The 23,319-nt window shown below is 43.6% G+C and overlaps 1 protein-coding gene across 2 annotated transcripts in view; it reads right to left on the reverse strand.

The window, feature by feature from the left end:
- The window catches only part of LOC126168498 (ankyrin-1-like), an 81,512-nt gene that overhangs the window by 13,678 nt on the left and 44,515 nt on the right, over window positions 1-23,319 (reverse strand). For both annotated transcript variants that reach the window (XM_049920561.1, XM_049920562.1), the window contains one exon: window positions 22,242-22,481. In XM_049920561.1, the coding sequence (XP_049776518.1) occupies window positions 22,242-22,465 (224 nt within the window). In that variant the 5' untranslated portion in view covers window positions 22,466-22,481. The remainder of the gene's footprint in view (window positions 1-22,241; window positions 22,482-23,319) is intronic.

Here is a 23,319-nt window from a genome sequence, read left to right on the forward strand (position 1 = left end):
CAGTAATATCCTTTGTTGGAGTATTGATTCTTACCAGTCAAAATCACAAAAATTTAACTGAAAACTAAAACAATATTGGATTCCCGGAATTCTAAAAAATTCCCGGGTTTTTCCCGGTTTTCTCCCGGATGAAAAAATTCTCGGGTTTTTCCCGGATCTCCCGGTTGTCCCGGGTCGTAGACACCCTGTGTCTCCAATCAAGCATTTATGGGACATCCTCGGGCAACTCCAGCCTCATCCACAAACAGCATTAACAGTCCCTGTGCTTACCGACAATGTGCAACAGGCATGGAACGTCATCCCACAATCTGACATCCAGCACCTGTACAGCAAATTGTATTCACGTTTGTATGCTTGGATTCAACATTTTGTCGGTCTCACCGGTTATTAACATACCAGCATTTCACATTTGCAATGAGTTATCTCACGCTTACATTAACGCGTGATTTTGAAATGTTAATCACTTCAATATGTTAACTATAAAAATGATTGCCGAAATTTCATTACTCTACATTAATTATTTTTTAGTGTTGCAACATTACACCACTGTAACTGTGCTTATTAGACGTATCAACAGCGCGCCTAGTCCGTGCATGTAATAGGGAAACAAATTTTCTACGTTCTGAAATGAGAGTGGCAATCTTAGATCATTATTCGTCTGCCATTCCCATAGATTAGACCCACAACTAAATATGTTGACAACCGAATATGAGTCGTTACAAACGCAGCTAACTGATAAAAAATAGGCATTTTATGAAAATAATGACAATCATACGATAGCATGTACCTTCCTGGCAGATTAAAACTGTGTGCCGGACCGAGACTCGAACTTAGCTCAGTTGGTAGAGCACTTGCCCGCAAAAGACAAAGGACCCGAGTTCGAGTCTCGGTCCGGCACACGGTTTTAATCTGCCAGGAAGTTTTATATCAGCGCACACTCCGCGTTTTATATCAGCGCACACTCCGCTGCAGAGTGAAAATCTCATTCTGGATACGATAGCATATTGGGACCTAATGTTTACTAACACAAACGATTATTTATACTGACATTTCTAAGGGCCGAGTTTTGCTAAAAAGTTATGCTTACTTATTACATCTGACCAGCTAACGTCACTAGTCAACAAATACAAGCTTCGGTGGCTGCTGAACTGCCCTTCGCACGCTTTTCTTTGATTTTTATATAATTATGCTTTCGCAATCACAAAACAAAACGCGTGTATGATTCTAATAATGCTGAAGGAGCACCAACCCAACAAAGAAATCATTGTTGTCATTCACTGTCTTGTTTAGTAACCACGAAAAAATCTCGATAGTAAGGAAAAAACAGGGAACTGTGTAGAATGAAACGTATTTCTCGAAGCCGTCTGTTCGCTAACTGTTAATGAGTTCTTTTATTTCTTATTTTTCAACAATGACACCAAAACGCCATTTCGTGCGTATCTAAACTTCCGAGTTTTCATTTGCTGCCACATCCCGTTCCCTATGCTCTGTCAAGCGTGGGACTACATCATCATCATCATCATCATCATCATCATCATCATCATCATAGGTCTCCACACAAATATGTCGACTGTAATGGTGATGCACTTTTGCAACCACGTTATGGAGACATGGAAACTGTACCTACAGAAAGCGATGTACACGTCCTTTAGTTTTAATGTAAAAAGATTTGTCTTTGAAATGTGAATTACATTGCGAATTAATCGGTTACGTTTGCATGTGCACAGGAGCACTTTCAACTTGAACAGCGAACGGTCTCGATTGCAGATGTGCGATTGGCAGTGTCCTGAAAACGTTTAGGGAAACTAGACTGTTATTGTCAGACTGTACCATTTCTGTGGCCCAATTTTCTTTTTCAATTCATCCCCATCAAGTCAGAAAGAAGTTGTATCTAACTTTGCAGTGTCTTACTGTGGGTAGTGTGCATTAAGTCCACTTAAAATACGAGGCCCGCAATCTATTCCGGATGTTCTAATTTTTGTTAATACACTCTTTCCTTCATAAATATCGAGTTTTAAAATGATAATTGTTGTGGATTGGCAAGACAGCCAACCCACTATGTGGAAGCCGAAAGGCACGCGTTTAAACTCACGCAGGCTGGCGTGAGGTATGTTTTACAGCATCAATAGTGACTGGTAATGGCGCCTTGCTAGGTCGTAGCAAATGACGTAGCTGAAGGCTATGCTAACTATCGTCTCGGCAATTGAGAGCGTAATTTGTCAGTGAACCATCGCTAGTAAAGTCGGCTGTACAACTGGGGCGAGTGCTAGGAAGTCTCTCTAGACCTGCCGTGTCGCGGCGCTAGGTCTGCAATCACTGACAGTGGCGACACGCGGGTCCGACGTATACTAACGGACCGCGGCCAATTTAAAGGCTACCACCTAGCAAGTGTGGTGTCTGGCGGTGACACCACATAATCGTTCCAGGCATTCCCCTTGACCTAACCAATCTACTTAGCAGAAATATTTGTCCTCATGCTCTTCATTGAGTTACATTGACAACTGTTGTAAGTGACAGTGGACTAATATGTGCGACTTCAAAACTTTTACTATACGTACCACCAGTTTCTTTATGGTCTCTTTGCCTGAAAATTTAGCGCAAAGTGCTCCTTGATGTACAGAACAACGAATCCCATCTGTCGATCAGTGTTAATATCGTCAACCGAATCTTTAAATTCTTCCTGCATGCTAGAGTAATGTCAGTTAACTGCAAATTCATACACCACCCGTCGTTTATGCGACTGCTTAATATATAATGAGAATTCTGATCACTCGCTTCTATCGTTCTCATTCTTTTTAAAAGGCTTGTGATGATAGATCGCTACACTCACTTTTTTGTGTGAGCATCCACTGGCCCTGGAATGTCCATACCCGAACAAATAGCAAAGGGTAAACAGTGCTAACACCACGAATCTGCCAAAGAATATACCCAATCGAAAGATGCCACACTGGAGTACTAAACGAAATGTCATGCTGTAACAGATACTTCTGATAAGGACCGAAACAGGCAGAGCCTCGCCGAGCAGACTGAGCACACGTGAAGTTTGGCACACCGTGGCCGGCCCTGATTTACACATGTAATATTGAAAACATGAAAATTGCGATTAAACATACGACGTATATGGGAAAAAAGTGAAAATATGGATGATGAGTGTACAATGAAAGCTGACGATGATAATTACATTATAACTGCTTTCCCTTTAGGTCTCTACTGAACTGTTCAACTACAGTGCAACAATATGGGTTATACAGATGTGAAGAAGTTACAGCTCAGCTGGTAATTGGTAGATTACGGAGAAAAACATCGATTCCCTCAATTACAATACTGCAACTGATGGTAAAACATTCAAATTAAGTAATAAAAAAAATTTTGCATTCCTCTAAAATGGCTAGAGAATAATAACTGCATACATTTTGCCTATGTTCATTTTCACAACTTCGATTAGCAAATAATAAGTTTGTGTTTCGATATTCTACACAGTTTACAGTGCATCACAGATACTCACATACTGTAACGTCAGGTTCTCAGCGATAGTCAAGAACATGAATCTTTACAGTGCCTACCTTATCACATCCGGTGTGCTACGAGTCAGGACTGCTGCCATCCAACAGCCAGCGAATCCCTGTCAGCATCAATTACTGCAGCGCATTATTTACACAAAAACACACACTCTTGCTACAAAGTGGAACTGACCTGCTTTTAAACGATAAATCTTCTAATGGATCGATGGCCCGGACTATTGCAACAGCTTCGTTAAGAGGACTACTACCTCAGACTGCTCAAGTATTCTACATATCATGTTATTAAAGCCAGAGAAACACATTTTCTCAATCCAAAATGTTGTTCCCCGCAATACTGTCAAAAATATGGTTATTACGAAGACTGGAATGGCTGCTTTCGAGTATAAAACATACATGTAGAACTATCATAATGCTGTCATTTGTCTACTGTGGTTACAAGAAACCACCAAAGCTGGTGGGTAGAAGCAGATCTTTGAAACAATCTGCGATAGCTTTAGCTATTTGCATGTAAACTGTGTGGAAATCTGTCCCTCATCTGATTCCATTGCTCTTATGGAGTACTGGCAATTATTCATAAGACGGCAGTGGCAGCACATCCCGAGACTGCAGAAGATCCTTTCCCCTCAGTGTGGTGTCCAACACTCAACTATTCCTACTATACAGCATGGTAGCTACAACCAAACATTTTGATGTAAGACCCAAAAACAACCTGTTTGAACTGTGGTGTCAAAAAGGCAGTTGTTTAAACTACGGGTAAAAATGGGTTATGATTTTTGAATTTCAAAAACATGTTGCTTAATGGCAAGTGTTGGCATCAGTGTCAATAACAGCTGGAGGAAAAACATGTTAAGTTGATCAGCATACTGCTCACTACTCTTTGTCCTAGCATCCTGGATTCTGACACCACTGAGCTGCATCAGTATTCCAGGTCAGCTATTTTGAATTCTATATTTATCAAAAGTGATCTTATTCCACCAGCATGACAATGGTCCATCTTGGATTTCTAAATTACCCTTATTGCCACAGCATCATCATAGTAGTAGATGAAAACAACTTTTCTTAAAAAACTGCCTGCCATTTTACACATAGGGTAATTGCTCTGTCAGAGGCATGGAGAGGAGAGGGGTGGGAAAACCCGGTCTCCCTGCTGCTGAAGTTCCATAGCATTGGTGGTGGTGACATCATGCGATTCGTCAGAGAGGACCAAGGTCGCATGGTCCGATAGCTTATGACACAATTATTTAGGCTTGTCGTTTTTGGTCCATAACCTGTATTTTGAGGATATTTATAAGGCTGTTTTAACAGAAACATTATGCTGATGCTCTTCTCCTGTCTTGGGGATCTGTTATTGTTCCCAAAATTAGGTTCTGCTGCCACCAATATTTTAGCGGTAGGAACGCTCGGTTGCGGGACTAGCGCTGCAGGCTTTCAGTTACGTATACAGGTGTAGGTTCTCGTGCTCTTTGTAGCTATCCGAATCTGGGTGCCAAAACTGGTCTTCTGCGCACGCTTCTTCAATGCTGAGGCGAACTTCATAACGGTGGGTGGCTGTGTGACCTTAGATGTCATCTTTACACCAGAGTACGACATGTGTGGGGCGATATTAGTCTCCAGAATTTTCCTCTCTTCTGTGAATACAGGACTTTTTTTTTCTATGAACTGGATTGGAGCAACTGACACTCATGACTGAAGCAGTAAATTGAATAGCAGGTTTGTGGGTAATAGGCTTGCGAACATATTCTTCTAGTAGTTTGGCAGTTAACAACTTGCTTAACTTGCTAGTTTTCATTGACTATGACGAGTGTACTACTACACAGCCACTCGATAGATTTACGTTGACCTGTACGCCCTTCTAAAGCTTTGTAGATGTAGAAAAGGGGTACTTTCTCAAACAAACCTTCTACACCTTTATCCACAGTAAATACATTATTCATCTCAGAACAGTGTCGATCAATGTTTCTGCTTTATGTGTCATTCACAAATGTCTCAGGTGGACAAACCACACAACGCTGTTTTGGAGCTTGGGTGTTAATAGCCGATTATGGAAGAAATAATGATCAGTGGATTTTTGAGATATCTAACATAGGTTAGAGACTTGAAGAAAACTCTATGAATATTCCAGCTCATGAAAACCTTCTTGGACAGAATACGCCTTATCCTCAGGTGCTGATTGATGGCGATGGTTTCACTCTTAAGACACACCTTATCACTTTTAGGTTGACACTGTGGAAAAGGGCTTTTCCACAGTGTCAACCTAAAAGTGATCCTCCAAAAGCATAATACAATATAATGCCGGGTATTTGATTCTCGTGATCACTGCTGCCAGCAATCACATACAGTGGCTGCATTACTGTCAAAGCTTTCTGCAATATTGTAGCAGAAACATCCAGCTGCTCGTAGTTCTACTGAGCTACCTCATTCGAACTCAGTGAAGTGTTTATGAGATCATGTTGCCTTAAAGGCATTCTTGACCAACATCAACTCACCATGTCCATTCTCAACTCACCATGTCCATTCTCAAAGGTAACTAATGCTCACGGCTGTTATGGCGCATATTTTAGAAAACCTGATTTGCATCCTCATATTGGCGCAAAATCTGAGTAGACTTCGTTTCACACGTAGAAACACACCTAGCAACTTCCATTTATGTCGCACAACTCCTCCTTGGTGCTGCGACTTTCTTTCCATCAGTGTAGTTACAGTGTGACATGAGAGCCAGAATAGGAACACACTTCAATTATTCAATACATTTCTCCGTATACATCATGAGGCTGTCAGCACAAGCACTTTACCTAGTGCGATTCTGAGGCGGTGCGGCAGTAAACAGATTGCAGCTAATGGTCAGCATCATTGCATAGAACGGTGCAGTAGAACAGGAAAACCGCCTGGCGGACAAACACATCAGCCTGGGCAGACGTCACAGAAATTTCAGGTATGCTGTGGTTACTGGGGCACTTTCTCTGTGGTATCGAAGTGGGGAACACATTCTCAGGGTGAGAAATGGTTTTACATTAACTTCAGAACCACCTGCGATTATTTTACTTCAACTTGGAATTTTGTTAGAAAAATTGTAAACAGAAGCCGAATTAATGTGGATCAATAGCCTCTGAAGACAGCCATTTACATTACATCATCTAAACTTTCTATTCAATCACTTATCTGAAAGCTGAACTAATCCTTTGTGAGTGAAATCAATAGAAGGAAGAAATGACCCTACATGTTCTTATCTTGTAATGTTATTTCACCCTTTAAGATAAGACAGCACACGTTCTGAATACTATTAAACTTTAAACTGCCGATAATACTTTGTTGCCAGTAGCCATTACCATGCGTTGTTTTGTGAATAAAGCTTTCACACTGCAGGCAACAAACCGGAATGCTTGTCATACAGACAAATATGCCACATGATGTGTATGTCTACACCACAACTACAGTGCAGGGCGTCATGCCTCTACTATTTAAAATGTATTTAGTTTAGACTGGGAATAGTTATGTCACTGCTTTCTGCTTCAGAAGTTACTTCTGTATGTTAGCTACATATCCTATGCAACAATATACAACCTAAAGTGCACCAGAAGTGTAGTAGCTGGTGACTACATTTTTCAGATCAGGTTTGACGAATGGGTTAGTTAAATTTGAATCATTATAATAATTATGTCCAACAATGAAAATGGTGCTAGTTGACAGTCATGTAGTGAGTAAGACTAACATGTGATATTATCAAACTTTTTAATTGAAGTTTCTGCAAAATCGTTTCTAAAATATGTAGTTCTTTTGGGGGGGGGGAGGGGGGGGGCATGGAGCAGCGGCTGCAGCACAATTCCTGATGCTATCAGCCTGTGGACTGCTTTACAGAGGCCATTTCTCAGCTCAGTAAATGCAGGTTCACAAGGGCTGTAAACACCAAACACTGAGATCCCCGAAATGATTGCCATTTAGAACAACCCGGGGGAAGGAGAGGGGGAGGCATGTGTGACTTTACAAAAAATACCACAGATGCCGGGTGCAGCATTACCCCATACTGACAAAATTAAGAACATGTTTTCTGTTGCTTAATATCTCAGATGCAATGTGATACACAGTTTCGGATGATAGCTGCCTAGCTGCCCAGATTTTACTAATTAGTGAGAGGGAAAAGTTTCAGGGAAATCAATAGTTCTCAATACATGGAGTGGTTATGTTAGCTTCAAATCTTTCTTGATGATCTCACTAACGATATGGTTCAACCACATACAAAAATAAGGCTAGAACTAGACTTTCAGAAAGCTCTTCTTCACTGTATGGAAAGTGTTGTGCATGAACCTCAACACACCAGTCAAACTGTAGAAGCTAAAAACTCCAGCAAGGAAGTAGTATTGTTACAAGTGCAATCTTTAAACCAAAGAATGCAGAAAATTGTTTGTAGCAACAACAGAAGAAACATATGTGGTGAGTATTTAACCTCTGCAGTGAAGTGCAATGATGGCTGTCTGTGAAAACAACACACAAAAACAAAACTTTTTCAGGAACACAATCAACATAATATAAAAATACAACAGATATACACTTAAAAATAAATGCGAATGACAAAACATAGGGATCAGAACTCTCACGTGAGTGGGAGGTACTGAAAATCTGCAATAAAGATCTTACAATGTAAACCCAAAAAATCTGGGTACTTTGATGGATGGGGGGAGGGGATCCATTGGAGCTTGGCTGGCTGTTTTCTCTGAAAATAATTTTGTCATCCTAGTTTACAGCAAAGCATAGCGAAGTAACTCCTCCATCCGCCAGGCAGAACCAGGGGTAGTTGTTACCAATAGTAAGTTATCGGCTTCCAGAGGTGATTTGTGTCAAAATAATCTTGATAGTACATTGTAAATGCCACTCTACAAATGTTAACGTCGTAATTCTGTTTTGTAAAATGTTCATGTATTGGGTGAAAGAATTTAAATAAATAAATAAATAAATAAAACAGTTCTTGTTTACACAGGATGACCAGGAAAATCTTAAAAGGTACTAGGGGTGTTGCAGGATATGCTTTACTGACAAGTAACTGAAGAAAAAATTTCAATATACTGCACCTTTGCCAAGTAAATTACCACTTAAGTTACCCAATCAGACCATTCTGAGTGTAAATTCAAGCAGCCCACAAGAGACAGTGTCACCAAATGTGCTCTTCATGCAGTTTCCTAAAACCAGAAACAGAGTGATACAAGAACTGGCCCTGGGGCGGTAGTCAGAATTGAACCCAAGCTACATGAGCATTCTCATGTGCTATCATGAGAAAAACTGACATTAATTCTGACAGGGCACTTGAATTTGGGTGCACAATGGCCTGATTGACTAACTTCAATACTAATTAACTCTAAAAAAGCACAACATGTCAATTTTTTCTTAACAATTATTTCTCAGCACAAGCTACCTTACAATGCCCTTACAAGCTTTTCGACTGTTTCTAACCATCCTGTAGAATGGGATAGGGAAATTGTCCAGGGCGTGATTCTACTATTGAATGTTGGTAACATGAATATCTACAAAAGGACACAGAGATTCGCTGATGTGCCTGCAATCCACAAACAGATGAAAGATACACAGAAAATGAGATCATCATATGGATTTATCAGTTATTCTGAGAAGTAAATAAGTGGTTAAAAGGTAACAAAGTCAATGTCTTGGTGAAAAGAAACAGACATATTTTAATACCAGAAGAATCACACCAATACTCCATGAAACAACCACTTGAAGATCACTGCAAATTTTGAAAACACAGTGGTATGTTTGGTACATTCATTCATACAAACAAAATTAATTTACAGTGCACTGGGTTGCTAAATATGTTTTTCTTTTACTATGATTTATATTCCTATACATTTGTGATATCTCTCTTGTGTTAGTCAAACTCAGAAGTAGTAACTACTTGTCAGAACAAGGGCCAGAATCCAATAGTTTATCTGCTATTAAATAACTAGAAGCATCTTCAGCTTGTCTGTATATGTTACATGGCTACCACTTATGCATAATTCAGGAATGGTATCTTGAGGCAACTGACGAGATAAAAAGAGACCATAATGTGCTGCACCACAAATAGAGGTACTGTGACACTCATTTTGAATTACTGTATGAAGAATGTTAGAGTAAATGAGGATGCAAACCTATCAGTAGTTAAACAGGGTGTATACGACCCGGGACAACCGGGAAATCCGGGAAAAACCCGGGAATTTTTTCACCCGGGAGAAAACCGGGAAAAACCCGGGAATTTTTCGGAATTCCGGGAATTTTTCATTGTTTTAGCTTTCAGTTAATTTTTTTAAATTTTGGCTGCAGAATTGATTCTCTAGCAAAGAATGTTATTGTATCCTGCTACTGGAGAATGATACTGCAGCAATAAAATATAAACGAGAGGGAAAAAAATAAAACTTTAGTGACAAAGGAAATGTGCAATTTACAACAAAAAACCGTGCACGCCCAAGCGTTTGCAAATAGCAAAAATATGTCAAAGGCCGTAGGGCGCAGACTGTAATTCTTCGCAACAATAAACTGCTTGCTATGAGCATGACGTCACAACTGTTCACATTAGGTTCGTTTGACCAATTGCCAGCGGTCTTTTGCGCATGTGCATTTGACTCCCGTATAAGCAGTACCTTTCCCTTCTACTTGAAGTTTGGCTGTTAGCTGTGTCTGTAGCAGTAGCAAGCAGCCAGATGCAAACGAGAAAATTTTTTCTCACGCGCCCTAGCTGCCAGATTCACACTTGCACAGAGTTGTCTGAGTTGTAGTGGGAAGGGGGTTAACCTCCACGTGACGCGTGTTTACGTTAAGTGATTTCGCTGCTTCTCTTCGTGTACAGCTCCCAAGTCAAATGAAAACAAAACGGATTTCTGTGGCCGGGGAGCTATCAAGTGAATTAAAATACATTCACATAATTATGGAGGGCAAAAATATATTATTAATTCCAGTTTTCTGATTTCATTTTATTTCCAAGTTAGTAGCAGTCAAGCATTAATCGCCTTGCAGAACAGTGAAGTTATTTTAGCAAGTTTGCTAAAGAAATTTGGCTTTATTAATCTTTCCGCTGAGGCAATCATTTTATTTGAAACGAAGTGTTTCATTCTACAGTATTGGCTAGTTCCAACTTTTCGCTGAATTTCAAGTGCACGTTATCATCTTCTGCCATATATGGCATTATGCCATAATAAAGAACCAAAAATGAGATCGTAGAGTACTGGTACTCCGAGAAAATTTACATCCCAAAACCCACACTGAAAAGCTTAATATCAGATGGGACATACTTGTGAATCTGGAAAAAGGCAATTCGCACTTCAAGCCGAATTATGCATTTTAGTATGGTTTACGAAATTCCGATGCTCTTTGGAGTATCCTCTGATGCCTTGTTTCTTTTATGGTGTAATATAAGCTCTTTTAGTGATTTATAAACACGAACATACTGGCTTCCTACACCACTGCAGTTGCACACGCACAATAATGCCTGTTTTCTGGTGCTCTCTGGAAACTGGTAAATCGAACCTATTTCTAACAGTCTTCGGATAGTATTGCGAACGGTGGTTAGAAAAGCGTTACTTTCAAAGTAAATTTCTTTTTACGCAAGATGAATTACGTTACGTGTGAGAAAGTGGGATGGATATCTAAACCACAGAGCGTTCGAAACTGAACAGTTTGGGGACCAGCCACTTACAAGAGTTTCGAGCCGAGACATTTATGTCATAATATTAAATTTACTGGCACATTTGTGTGATGTATCTTGAAGTATAACACACGCAAAAAAGATCAATATTACAGGTGAAAGCTAAGCTTCTGTTGTAGCGTGTTAATCTTAGAGACTAATATTATATGTGAAAGCTTAGCTTTTATTGTAGATATACGGTACTGTGTACATTAATGTAAACTGTTAACTTTTCCTCTTGAGTGTTCGCGCTGTTTAACCAGTGATCTTGCTATTGGCTGACTATAACACGTGTCCTAAGCTCTGAATAGCTGCTGTCATCGGCTGGCGAGATCTCGTGGCTTGAGACATGACTCGCTTACAAAAGGACATCACAACCTCGGTTTCAACGCTCCGCAAACTAACGCACTGTGTTTGGTGCAATTCGAATTTATACTTTCGTAATACGAAAATATGCAACGTATATGTTGCTGCAAATCAAAGGTCTCTTTTTTTGTTATAAGTCTCTCCAAAACTTCTCTGCCCGTCTTTTTTTTTTCGGGAAGTTGTACGCGATTGTATAAAACGTTAACCATTCAAAGAATTGATAAGTTTTGCAGTTCCGAGGAAAAATCTACGGAAAATCTGTCAGTTAGCACAGAAAAAGTGTATTTTCGCCTGGGAAAAAGCGTATTTTTTAAACGGGATATCCGGGAGAAATCCGGGAATAATCCGGGAATTTTTTTTCCTTGTCCCCGTATACACCCTGTTAAACACTTTTAAAGCTTCTCGCTAACTTCAACTTTACCGACAGCACTACTGAATAATAGTTACACTACAAATATTCATTTTACAGATTGTAACACAGTTGTTTTGCTACATTAAGTGTGCTACGACATTTATGTGTGCGCCGAGGATTAGGCAGAGTTGTGAACCAGATTTTCAGCTTTAACGACTGACTGGAGCTTGTTAACCAGCAAAATGTAGATGACCTATGACAAGCCAGTATAAAAAATGGGTACTTGCAAGTTTGTTGATCATATTAAAGCCCTTGCAGGTATTGTTCTGAAAGGAGCACTCTGTACTTGTTTTGTCAATGTTGACCATTAACACGCAATTTCTATATGATTGTCAACTGTTAAGTGTGCATCTCAGTAATGCAACCAAATCCATTAACTCTGAATACCCATTGGGTTGCATACAGTCAATCACTACCACTTGTACTGGTAACACTTAAGTATTTCTAAATTAACAATAACTTTTCTTGGACTTTGAGTATTACAAGAAAGGCCAAAGTTCCAAAACGAATAACACTTAGGCAATCAGTAAGAGACAGTTATTATTTCTTGAACTTTTAACTACTAATACTACTACGGTTAGCCAAGCACATTTTCCATTTAAAAAGGGGGAAAAAGGCATTACAATTTGCACCAGTGAGGAGGTGGAGGTTGGTTTGGGGGGGATTAAAGGGACCAGACTGCGATGGTCATCGGTCCCTTTTTCCAAAAAAAAATAAAAACCACCCAAAGAGAATTAAAAAAACAGGAAAGACGTCAGACGACACAGGACAAGAAATACTCCTACAGAGATCAGACGAAACAAATTAAAATCACACAGAGTGTGACAGTGGTTGGCCGACCATAGAGATAAAAAGGAAAAGCCAACCACCGAGAACACATTAAAAACTCAGCGTAAAATCGTAGGCCAATGGCCAGAATCAACACAAAAGAACAGAACAAACACTCAGAGTAAATAATAAAAACCCCCTGCCCGAATAAAACGGAAAACTAAGTCAGCCAGACCAGGGTCATCACATAAGAGGGCAGGGAGCGTATCAGGCAGCGCAAATGTCTGCCTGACCACAGCTAAAAGGGGGCAGGCCAACAAAATGTGGGCCACTGTCAAAGCCGCCCCGCAGCGACATATAGGAGGGTCCTCCCGGCGCAGTAAATAACTGTGTGTCAGGTGGGAGTGGCCAATGCGGAGCCGACAAAGGACGACAGAGTCCCTGCGGTTGGCTCGCAGGGATGACCGCCACACAGTCGTCGTCTCCTTGATGGCACGGAGTTTATTGGGCAGGATCCGATTGCGCCATTCAGCGTCCCAAAGCGCAAAAACTTTTCGGCGGAGGACTGCCCGCAAATCAGTCTCTGGGAGGCCAACGTCCAGAGACTGTTTACTCGTGGCCTCTTTCGCCAGGCGGTCAACATGTTCATTGCCCGGGATACCGACATGACCGGGGGTCCACACAAAGACCACAAAGCGGCCGCAACGCGCAAGAGTATGCAGGGACTCATGGATAGCCATCACCAGACGAGAACGAGGAAAACACTGGTCGAGAGCTCGTAAACCGCTCAGGGAATCGCTACAGATAACGAAGGACTCACCTGAGCAGGAGCGGATATACTCTAGGGCACGAAAGATGGCGACTAGCTCAGCAGTGTAAACGCTGCAGCCAGCCGCCAAGGACCGTTGTTCGGAATGGTCCCCTAGAGTTAGCGCATACCCGACACGACCAGCAACCATCGAACCGTCGGTGTAAACAATTCCAGAGCCCTGATACGTGGCCAGGATGGAATAAAAGCGGCGGCGGAAGGCCTCTGGAGGGACCGAGTCCTTCGAGCCCTGTGCCAAGTCGAGCCGAAGGCAAGGGCGAGGAACACACCACGGGGGTGTACGCAGAGGCGCCCGGAAAGGAGGTGGAACTGGGAAAAACCCAAGCCCGCAGAGAAGCTCCTTGATGCGTACGGCGATCGGACAACCCGACCGGGGCCGACGGGCTGGCAGATGGACGACTGACTGCGGGAACAGGACACGATAATTTGGATGCCCGGGCAAGCTAAAAACATGGGCAGCATAAGCGGCCAGCAAACGTTGGCGTCGGAACCGCAGTGGAGGTACACCTGCCTCCACTAGGACGCTGTCCACAGGGCTGGTGCGGAAAGCACCAGTGGCAAGGCGTATCCCGCTGTGGAGAATTGGGTCCAGCACCCGCAACGCAGATGGGGATGCTGAGCCATAAGCGAGGCACCCATAATCCAGGCGAGACTGGATTAACGCCTGGTAGAGCCGCAACAGGGTAGATCGGTCGGCGCCCCAGCGGGTGTGGCTCAAACAACGCAGGGCGTTGAGATGCCGCCAACACGCTTGTTTAAGCTGCCGGATATGAGGCAGCCAAGTCAACCGGGCATCAAAAAGGACACCCAAAAACTTGTGGGTCTCCACCACAGCAAGAAGTTCGTCGGCAAGATAAAGCCGCGGCTCAGGATGGGCCGTTCGGCGCCGGCAGAAATGCATAACGCGGGTCTTGGCTGCCAAAAACTGAAAACCACGCGCTACAGCCCAAGACTGCGCCTTGCGGATTGCGCCCTGTAGCTGACGTTCAGCTGCTGCAATGCTAATAGAACTATAGTAAAGACAGAAGTCGTCAGCATACAGGGAAGCGGAGACAGAATTTTCTACTGCCGCAGCGAGACCGTTTATTGCAATTAAAAACAGGCAGACACTGAGGACAGAGCCCTGGGGTACCCCGTTCTCCTGGACGAGGGAGGAACTATACGAGGCCGCGACTTGCACGCGGAAGGTACGATACGACAGAAAATTTCTGATAAAGATCGGCAGAGGGCCCCGAAGACCCCATCCATGAAGCGTAGAAAGGATGTGATGACGCCATGTCGTATCGTACGCCTTCCGCATGTCGAAAAAGACAGCAACCAGGTGCTGACGGCGGGCAAAGGCAGTACGGATGGCCGACTCCAGGTTCACCAGATTGTCGGCGGCGGAGCGGCCTTTACGGAACCCACCCTGAGACGGAGCCAGAAGGCCCCGAGACTCCAGCACCCAATTTAAGCGCCGGCTCACCATCCGTTCAAGCAACTTGCAAAGAACGTTGGTGAGACTAATGGGACGGTAGCTGTCCACCTCCAGAGGGTTCTTTCCAGGTTTCAAAATGGGGATGACAATACTTTCCCGCCATTGCGACGGAAACTCACCCTCGACCCAGAGACGGTTGTAAAGGTCGAGGAGGCGTCGCTTGCAGTCCACTGAAAGGTGTTTCAGCATCTGACAGTGGATGCGATCTGGCCCGGGAGCGGTATCAGGGCAAGCGGCAAGGGCACTCTGAAATTCCCACTCACTGAATGGAGCGTTGTAGGGTTCAGAAGCGTTGGTGCGAAAAGAAAGGCTCCGACGTTCCATCCGCTCTTTAATGGAGCGGAAGGCCTGGGGGTAATTCGCAGAAGCGGAACTCATAGCAAAATGCTCTGCTAAGCGGTTTGCAATGACGTCGGAGTCAGTACAAACTGCTCCATTCAGTGAGAGCGCAGGGACGCTGGCAGGGGTCCGATAGCCGAAGACCCGTCGAATCTTGGCCCAGACCTGCGATGGAGTGACATGGAGTCCAATGGTGGACACATACCGCTCCCAGCACTCCTCCTTGCCTTGGCGGATAAGGAGGCGGGCCCGCGCACGCAGCCGTTTGAAGGCAATAAGGTGGTCCATGGAGGGATGTCGCTTGTGACGCTGGAGCGCCCGCCGGCGATCTTTAATCGCTTCAGCGATCTCAGGCGACCACCAAGGCACAGCCCTCCGCCGAGGGGACCCAGAAGAACGGGGAATGGCACACTCGGCGGCAGTGACGATGCCGGCGGTGACAGATGTAACCACCGCATCAATAGCATCAGTTGAGAGAGGCTCAATAGCGGCAGTGGAGGAGAACAAGTCCCAGTCAGCCTTATTCATAGCCCATCTGCTAGGGCGCCCAGAAGAGTGACGCTGTGGTAGTGACAGAAAAATCGGAAAGTGGTCACTACCACACAGGTCGTCATGCACACTCCAGTGGACAGATGGTAAGAGGCTAGGGCTACAGATTGAAAGGTCAATGGCGGAGTAGGTGCCATGCGCCACACTGAAGTGTGTGGAGGCACCATCATTCAACATCGAGAGATCGAGCTGCGACAATAAATGCTCAACGGTGGCGCCTCGACCTGTTGCCACTGACCCACCCCACAGAGGGTTATGGGCGTTAAAGTCGCCCAGTAATAAGAAAGGTGGCGGCAATTGGGCTATCAGCGCAGCCAGGACATGCTGCGCGACATCACCCTCCGGTGGAAGGTAAAGACTGCAGACGGTAAGAGCCTGCGGCGTCCACACCCTAACAGCGACAGCCTCTAAAGCTGTTTGTAGAGGGACAGACTCGCTGTGAAGAGAGTTAAGGACATAGATGCAGACGCCACCAGACACCCTTTCATAAGCTGCTCGGTTCTTATAATAACCCCGATAGCCACGGAGGGCGGGGGTGCGCATTGCTGGAAACCAAGTTTCCTGCAGAGCAATGCAGAGGAAAGGGTGAAGGCTGATAAGTTGGCGGAGCTCAGCTAGATGGTGGAAGAAACCGCTGCAGTTCCACTGGAGGATGGTTTTGTCCATGGCTGAGAAAGGCGTGCCGGGACTGGGACGGCAGATTACGCCGCTGGGTCACCTGCTGCCTCCGATTGAGCACCCGTGCTAGTGCTATTGCTATTCACGGCGTCTGAGGGACCGGCGAGATCGAGGTCCTCAGCGGACGCCAGAATCTCCACCTCGTCCCCAGACGCAGAGCTAGAAGGTTGCGATGGGGTGGCTACCACCGCGCGTTCCTTGGGCTTAGAGCTGCTCTTCTTTGATTTCTCACGCTGCTCCTTGGGTTTAACTGGCTGGGAGGGCTTCACCGATTCAGTCTCCGGGACTGAGGAGGATCGGGAAGCCCTTCGACCTGCAGATTGTGGGCACTTATGCCACTGTCGATCGTCAGCCTTCCCGCCGGTGGAAACCTGGGAAGGGAGGGACCCAAGGGACCCCTTGCGAGCGTGAGAAGCCGAAGAAGTTGGACACTTCTCCGGCTTAGAAGCGGGGACTGACGTCCCCGATGGGGGGGATGGTGTTGCTCCTGAGGTAGGTGGCACAGGAGCAACCCGGTGGGTAGAGCCCCCCACTGGCAAGGGGGCAGGAGGAGTTGTACCACTCGTCGATCCGGCCGGAAGGCGCGAAACTGATGGGGCTAGCACAGGTGTTGTAGCAGCGGCGTAGGAAGTTGTCATTCGCACAGGATGTAATCGGTCGTATTTCCGTTTGGCCTCAGTATAAGTCAGTCGGTCCAGGGTCTTATATTCCATGATTTTGCGCTCTTTCTGGAATATTCTGCAGTCTGGCGATCAAGGTGAATGGTGCTCCCCGCAGTTGACGCAGATGGGAGGCGGGGCACATGGAGTATCGGGATGAGATGGGCGTCCGCAATCTCGACATGTGAGGCTGGAAGTGCAGCGGGAAGACATATGGCCGAACTTCCAGCACTTGAAGCACCGCATCGGGGGAGGGATATAGGGCTTGACGTCACATCGGTAGACCATCACCTTGACCTTTTCCGGTAACGTATCACCCTCGAAGGCCAAGATGAAGGCACCGGTAGCAACCTGATTGTCCCTCGGACCCCGATGAACGCGCCGGACGAAATGAACACCTCTACGTTCTAAGTTGGCGCGCAGCTCGTCATCAGACTGCAAAAGGAGGTCCCTATGGAAAATAACACCCTGGACCATATTTAAACTCTTATGTGGAGTAATAGTAACGTTAACATCCCCCAACTTGTCACAAGCAAGTAACCTGCGTGACTAGGCGGAGGATGCCGTTTGTATCAGTACTGAGCCAGAGCGCATTTTAGACAAGCCCTCCACCTCCCCAAACTTGTCCTCTAAATGCTCGACGAAGAACTGAGGCTTTGTGGAGAGAAAAGACTCCCCATCAGCTCTCGTGCAAACTAAGAATCGGGGCGAATAACTGTTACCTCCATCCTGGGACTTACGCTCTTCCCACGGCGTGGCCAGGGAGGGGAACGTTTTCGGATCGTACTTCTGAGCATTGAATTGAGCCCGAGAACGCTTAGAGACTGCTGGCGGCTGGCCGCCAGCGAGAGATGATGTACCACGCTTCATTGCGGGTCATCCGCCCTGATGCCACCTACTCCGACTAAGGGCCCTCCCCACGGGCGCCACCCAGCCACAGCAAAGGCCACCTGGCAGGATGGCCGTTGCCGGGAGTCCTGATACCCCAGGAGGATAGGCATCTACTCCTTGGCATACGTGGGGAGTTAACGGCGCAGGCATCAGTAGAGCGATCCCTGTGTTGTCAGGGGGCTACAACCAAGAGGGTACATGGCGGCCCCACCACAACGGACTGGCTACCGTGCTGGATCTTAGGTGCAAAAATGGCCAAGGTCGTCGTCGCAGTTAAAAGAAACACTGCAGAGTGCAGTGTGCTAATCGCCCAAGAGATCGAAAACGAGCGGGACACCATTGCAACGACGAGAAAGACGGCTAAAGGTCTAATTGCACGACGGATACAATGCACCACGTAAGGCGCCCTTCCCCAATTGGCTCGCTCTTCGGAATAATTTAGAAAGATGGAGGTCAAACCCGAGAGGGGACCATCACATAAGGCCAAAACATGTGAGACTCCTTTTAGTCGCCTCTTACGACAGGCAGGAATACCGCGGGCCTATTCTAACCCCCAAACCCGCAGGGGGGCACCAGTGAGGATTGGACTTTTAATGCAAAAGCAATTTAAAAACTTGAGAGTGTTCTGCAGGCGGAAGCCATCTCTATTGGGCAGGCAGAATTTAGAGCCTGGGAATGGCAATCTGCTTATGAAATGGTAATCCAAAATATTACTCAGGGAGCTTGGAAGTTGTGAGGTGGCAGTTCCATCACCAAGCTTAATCTGCGCAGCACTCTTAAGACGGCCAGGGGATTCTATACCTACTGGCTCACATCAACGATTTGCCTCGGATAGTGGATTCAAAGGAAACATACATAGGCTATGGAACAGTAATTTGTAAGATGGAAACAAGAAACACTGCTTCACATTTGCAATAGTGAAAATTTGTAGTCTTAATAAACCAGCTGTGACAGCGACTTTGTATCTGAATTAAAAACATACAAGACAGACATTGTAGCTATACAGTAAGTTAGGTGGCTTGGGAAGGGACACACACGGAGGATAATTGTGTCATTTTTTTATGGGGGAGATGATCATGAATTTGGTACTGGTTTTGCTGTTAATAATAGGATTGTTGATCGGGTTAAGGAATTCCATCCCATTAATAAAGAATGTCTTACATAACAATCAAACACCAGTGGTACAATATAACATTCATAAATGTCCACACACCAACTGAAGATTCAACAGAGGATGAGAAAGATGAGTACTATGAAGAATTAGTATTCCAACAAGAAATATCTTCGAAGACTTAAATGGGAAAAAAAAAGGTAAAGAGGATATGTTCATCCCCACAATAGGAAATCATAGAAAGCACTCAACGACAAACGGAAATGCATCAAAAAATGACCAACTTTGCACAGTCAACGAATATGAGAATTTGCTCAACGATGTTCCCTCACAAAGAAATACACAAAGGTACATGGTACTCTCCAGATGGCAACACAGTAAATCAGATGATTTGGAATCAACAACCAAAAGCCACACCAAAACCTAATTTACTGATTTAGACTTCGAACAACTGAAAGAACAGTCTGTTAAAGAAACCTATGTGATTGGAATAAATAACCGATTTATAGCATTGCAAGGTGCTGAGGAGCAAAACAGTGTCCAGAAGGCTTGGGACAGAATAAAGACTGTAGTAACAGATGCAGCAGAAAAAACACTGGGCACGAAAATAAAAAACAATGGAACAGAAATTGTTCAACGAAAAGTGCCAGGAAGCAGTGGAAAAGAGGAAAGAAGAAAGGGTGCTGTGGCTGCATAATAAGGAGAGTGAGGAGAGGAGAGATACCTTCAAGGTGGTTAGAAGAGAAACAGCAAGAGTTCTACAAACAAAACAAATATGTAACGGGAGTCCTAGAATCAATAGAAATGGAAAGCAGGAATGGAAACTCAAAGAAGTTGTTTCAGTATACAAAGTAAAGTGATAGAGGTTATCAAAGTGAAAAACTATTCATAAAAGATAAAAATCAAAATATGCTAACACAGCTGGTAGATATCCTAGAAAGATGGAAAGAGTATTTCTCAGAAATATTAAATGGCACTGATCCACATGTAACCTTCAACTACGCAATGTCAGAGTGACAGCATTAATAATGATGAATATAGACGCACAGAACAGGAAGTGATCCACACGATTCAAAAGCTGAAAACAACAAGGCAGCAGCAAGGACCACATATCAGAAGAGATGTTAAAAAGAGAGTGGAAGCAAACTACACAAAGAAATTTATAACCTTATCAGAATGATATGGAAAACTAAAACACTGTCTGAAGGTTGGAAAATTGCAATAATTTCTCCCGTACACAAGAAAGGAAACAGAATGGAATGCGGAAATTATGGAGGAATCAATTTGCTGAACATAATATACAAAATTCTGTCAATGATTATTCTGGAAAAACTTAAACCTTATGCAGAAAACATTATTCAAGATTACGAGGCTGGGTTTCGAACAAACCATTCCACAACTGATAATTTGCATTACTATATGACAGATCTTTGATAAATACTGGGAACTTAACAAAAACATCCACTGTCTCTTAATTGACTTCCAGCAAACCTATAACAGCATCAACAGAAGTAGCCTCTACAACACAGTACAAGAATTTAGTACACCCAGTAAAATCATCAGGATGATACAACTGTGTGTGGATGGCTCCCAGGCAGCAGTGAAGTTCAGAGGATCCATATCCACCACCTTTCCAATTAAAACAGGCTTACAACAAGGAGACACTCTTTCATGTGTCCTCTTCCACCTTGCATTAGAGAAACTGGTTACGGAGAGTAATTTACATCTATACAATGGTCTCAGATTCGAACACAGTGAAGTAAAAATCCTGGCTTATGCAGATGTAGTGTTGCAGAGCGAAACGGAAGAACTGAAAGACATGTACAGATCTTTCTGGCACAGTGCCAGCAAAATGGGGCTTTTGACTAACCAAGAGAAAACAGAATATATGGAAATAGGTCGAGTCATAAACCCAAATCCTTAGTTTGAAATTGACCAACATTCTAAATTCAGAAAATGTTCTTCAGTTTAAATACCTTGGATCATGTTTCAACAGTAAAAATACCATAAAAATGTATACAAACGAAAGAATAGCCTCAGGGTCAAGATGTCCATACTCACTAAGCAACCCACTCAAAAGTTAAGCTTTGTCAATACTCACAAAGATGAAGATATACAACACTATCATCTGCCCCATAGTACTGTACGGTTCAGAAAGCTGGACACTTACAAAGAATGAAAGAGAAAAACTGTTTCCGAAAGAAAAATATGAGAAAAATCTGGGGATCAGTGTTGGAGAATGGCGTATGGAGCATTCGAAATAACAATGAAATTTATCAGTTAAGGAAGCAACCCACTATCATCCAGAAATTAAAAAGTAGGAGACTGCAATGGGCATGACATGTGGCTAGAATGGAAAACAACAGAATCATCAAGAAAGCATTTGAAGGAACTCCCCAGGCAACCTCGTACAAAGTGGAAAGATGACATAGAGAAGGACATTGCAGCATTAGGAATGTTCGCATGGTGGAGAGAGACTGCGAGAGATAGAAGGCGATGGAAGCAAATCATTGATGGAACGTGTGGTCTACAGGGCCAGGGACTGCTGAGGAGGACAAGAAGAAGTTCTGCAGGTAGTTAAGTAATACATACCAGGAACTGCCATGAGACATTGGAAACCAAACAAATTAAATAGGGAACAAAACTGGATTGAAGGACGTAATTATGACTATAGCTAAAATAAAATTGAGACGTCTGGGGCATGCAAGCAGGAAAATGAATTACAGGGAGATTCCAAGAAACAACAGAAAGATTTGAACGGACCAAATTGGAGGTGGTTAGATATCACAAATATGCAGCAGGAGCAGCAAAATGGATGCATGTAGCTGAAAATCATAACGGTGAAGTCTCAAGGCAGCACTGCATGCTAAATGGCTGATCATGATATATACTTTACATGAATGTCATATGGTTTTAATCGTGTCAAGTAATTGGCTTTCTGTAAGAAATAAACGAATAAAAATAAAAATTGCACTGACCTGAGCAGTTGCAAACACCCACGGCGACATATCTCTTTCACAACTGAAGGTGCCCGCAATGGATCTTTGAGTTTCCTTTTCGTTGTGTACAGGTCACGAGTTGAAGATCCTCCATTGAGCAATACCTCTACACTTTCCCACGACTCTGTTTCCTCGGCAAAGTGTAGAGTCGTCCAGCTTAATATCACTTTCGCTTTATATTCTGCGTCCTTTGATGGTGCCATTTGTAAACGGAGAAACCTGTAACAGTATAAATCGGAATTTGAATTAATTGCAGGGCAAGAAATTCACAAGTCAACATTCACGTATGTTTTGGTGGAAGGAAAACATTCTTCAAATTACCGTCTAGTTTGTTTGCACTATTAGTACGCGAGGATTATTTTTAAGCTAAGTATTTTTATACGGTTAAAACCCTTTATAAGTATATCGAAACTATTTCGTGACTGATTTATTGTAAACCACCTGTGGTCTCCAGGGAGTCCTTAACTCATTAAATTATAAAGTTTGATACCTTCGTGAATGTACTGCACCGGAAATACATGTACACTACAATAAGTGTGTCTAATAAGGAACACACCATCCGTCCAGACAGCGATGTCAACGCATTAATTACGGTGGCAGCTTAAACTAACAATTACAAACAGCAAAAGTGTTTCCTTAGCTGTGGGTCCGCTGGATCCACCTATTTTGAAATTATAATGAAAATAAACGTTGAAACTTCAACTTGACAATAACAAGCATTGCAATAAGCAATACGAAAGACAGAACCTTTTGTTTTTTACTTTTATTTGCACTTAGTTAAATTGTAAAGTTTCTATACTGTGAGAGTGGGCTCTATTGTTTGTAATATTTGCCACAGAAAGTTTATTTCCTGAATGCATGTACAGAATGAGTGTCATTGGATTGCCACAGAAAGTTTATTTCCTGAATGCATGTACAGAATGAGTGTCATTGGAATCCAAAGTTTATATCGTTTTTGAGTAACTGAAAGCACTGGCGAGCACTTCTTTGTTAGTTAATCGGTAGAATCGCATGTTTTGACTTTCGCCTTGCTGGTGAGGGGGCTTGACTTCAGAAT

Source organism: Schistocerca cancellata, chromosome 1, assembly GCF_023864275.1.
Source record: "Schistocerca cancellata isolate TAMUIC-IGC-003103 chromosome 1, iqSchCanc2.1, whole genome shotgun sequence".
In the NCBI taxonomy this organism is placed as follows: domain Eukaryota; kingdom Metazoa; phylum Arthropoda; class Insecta; order Orthoptera; family Acrididae; genus Schistocerca; species Schistocerca cancellata.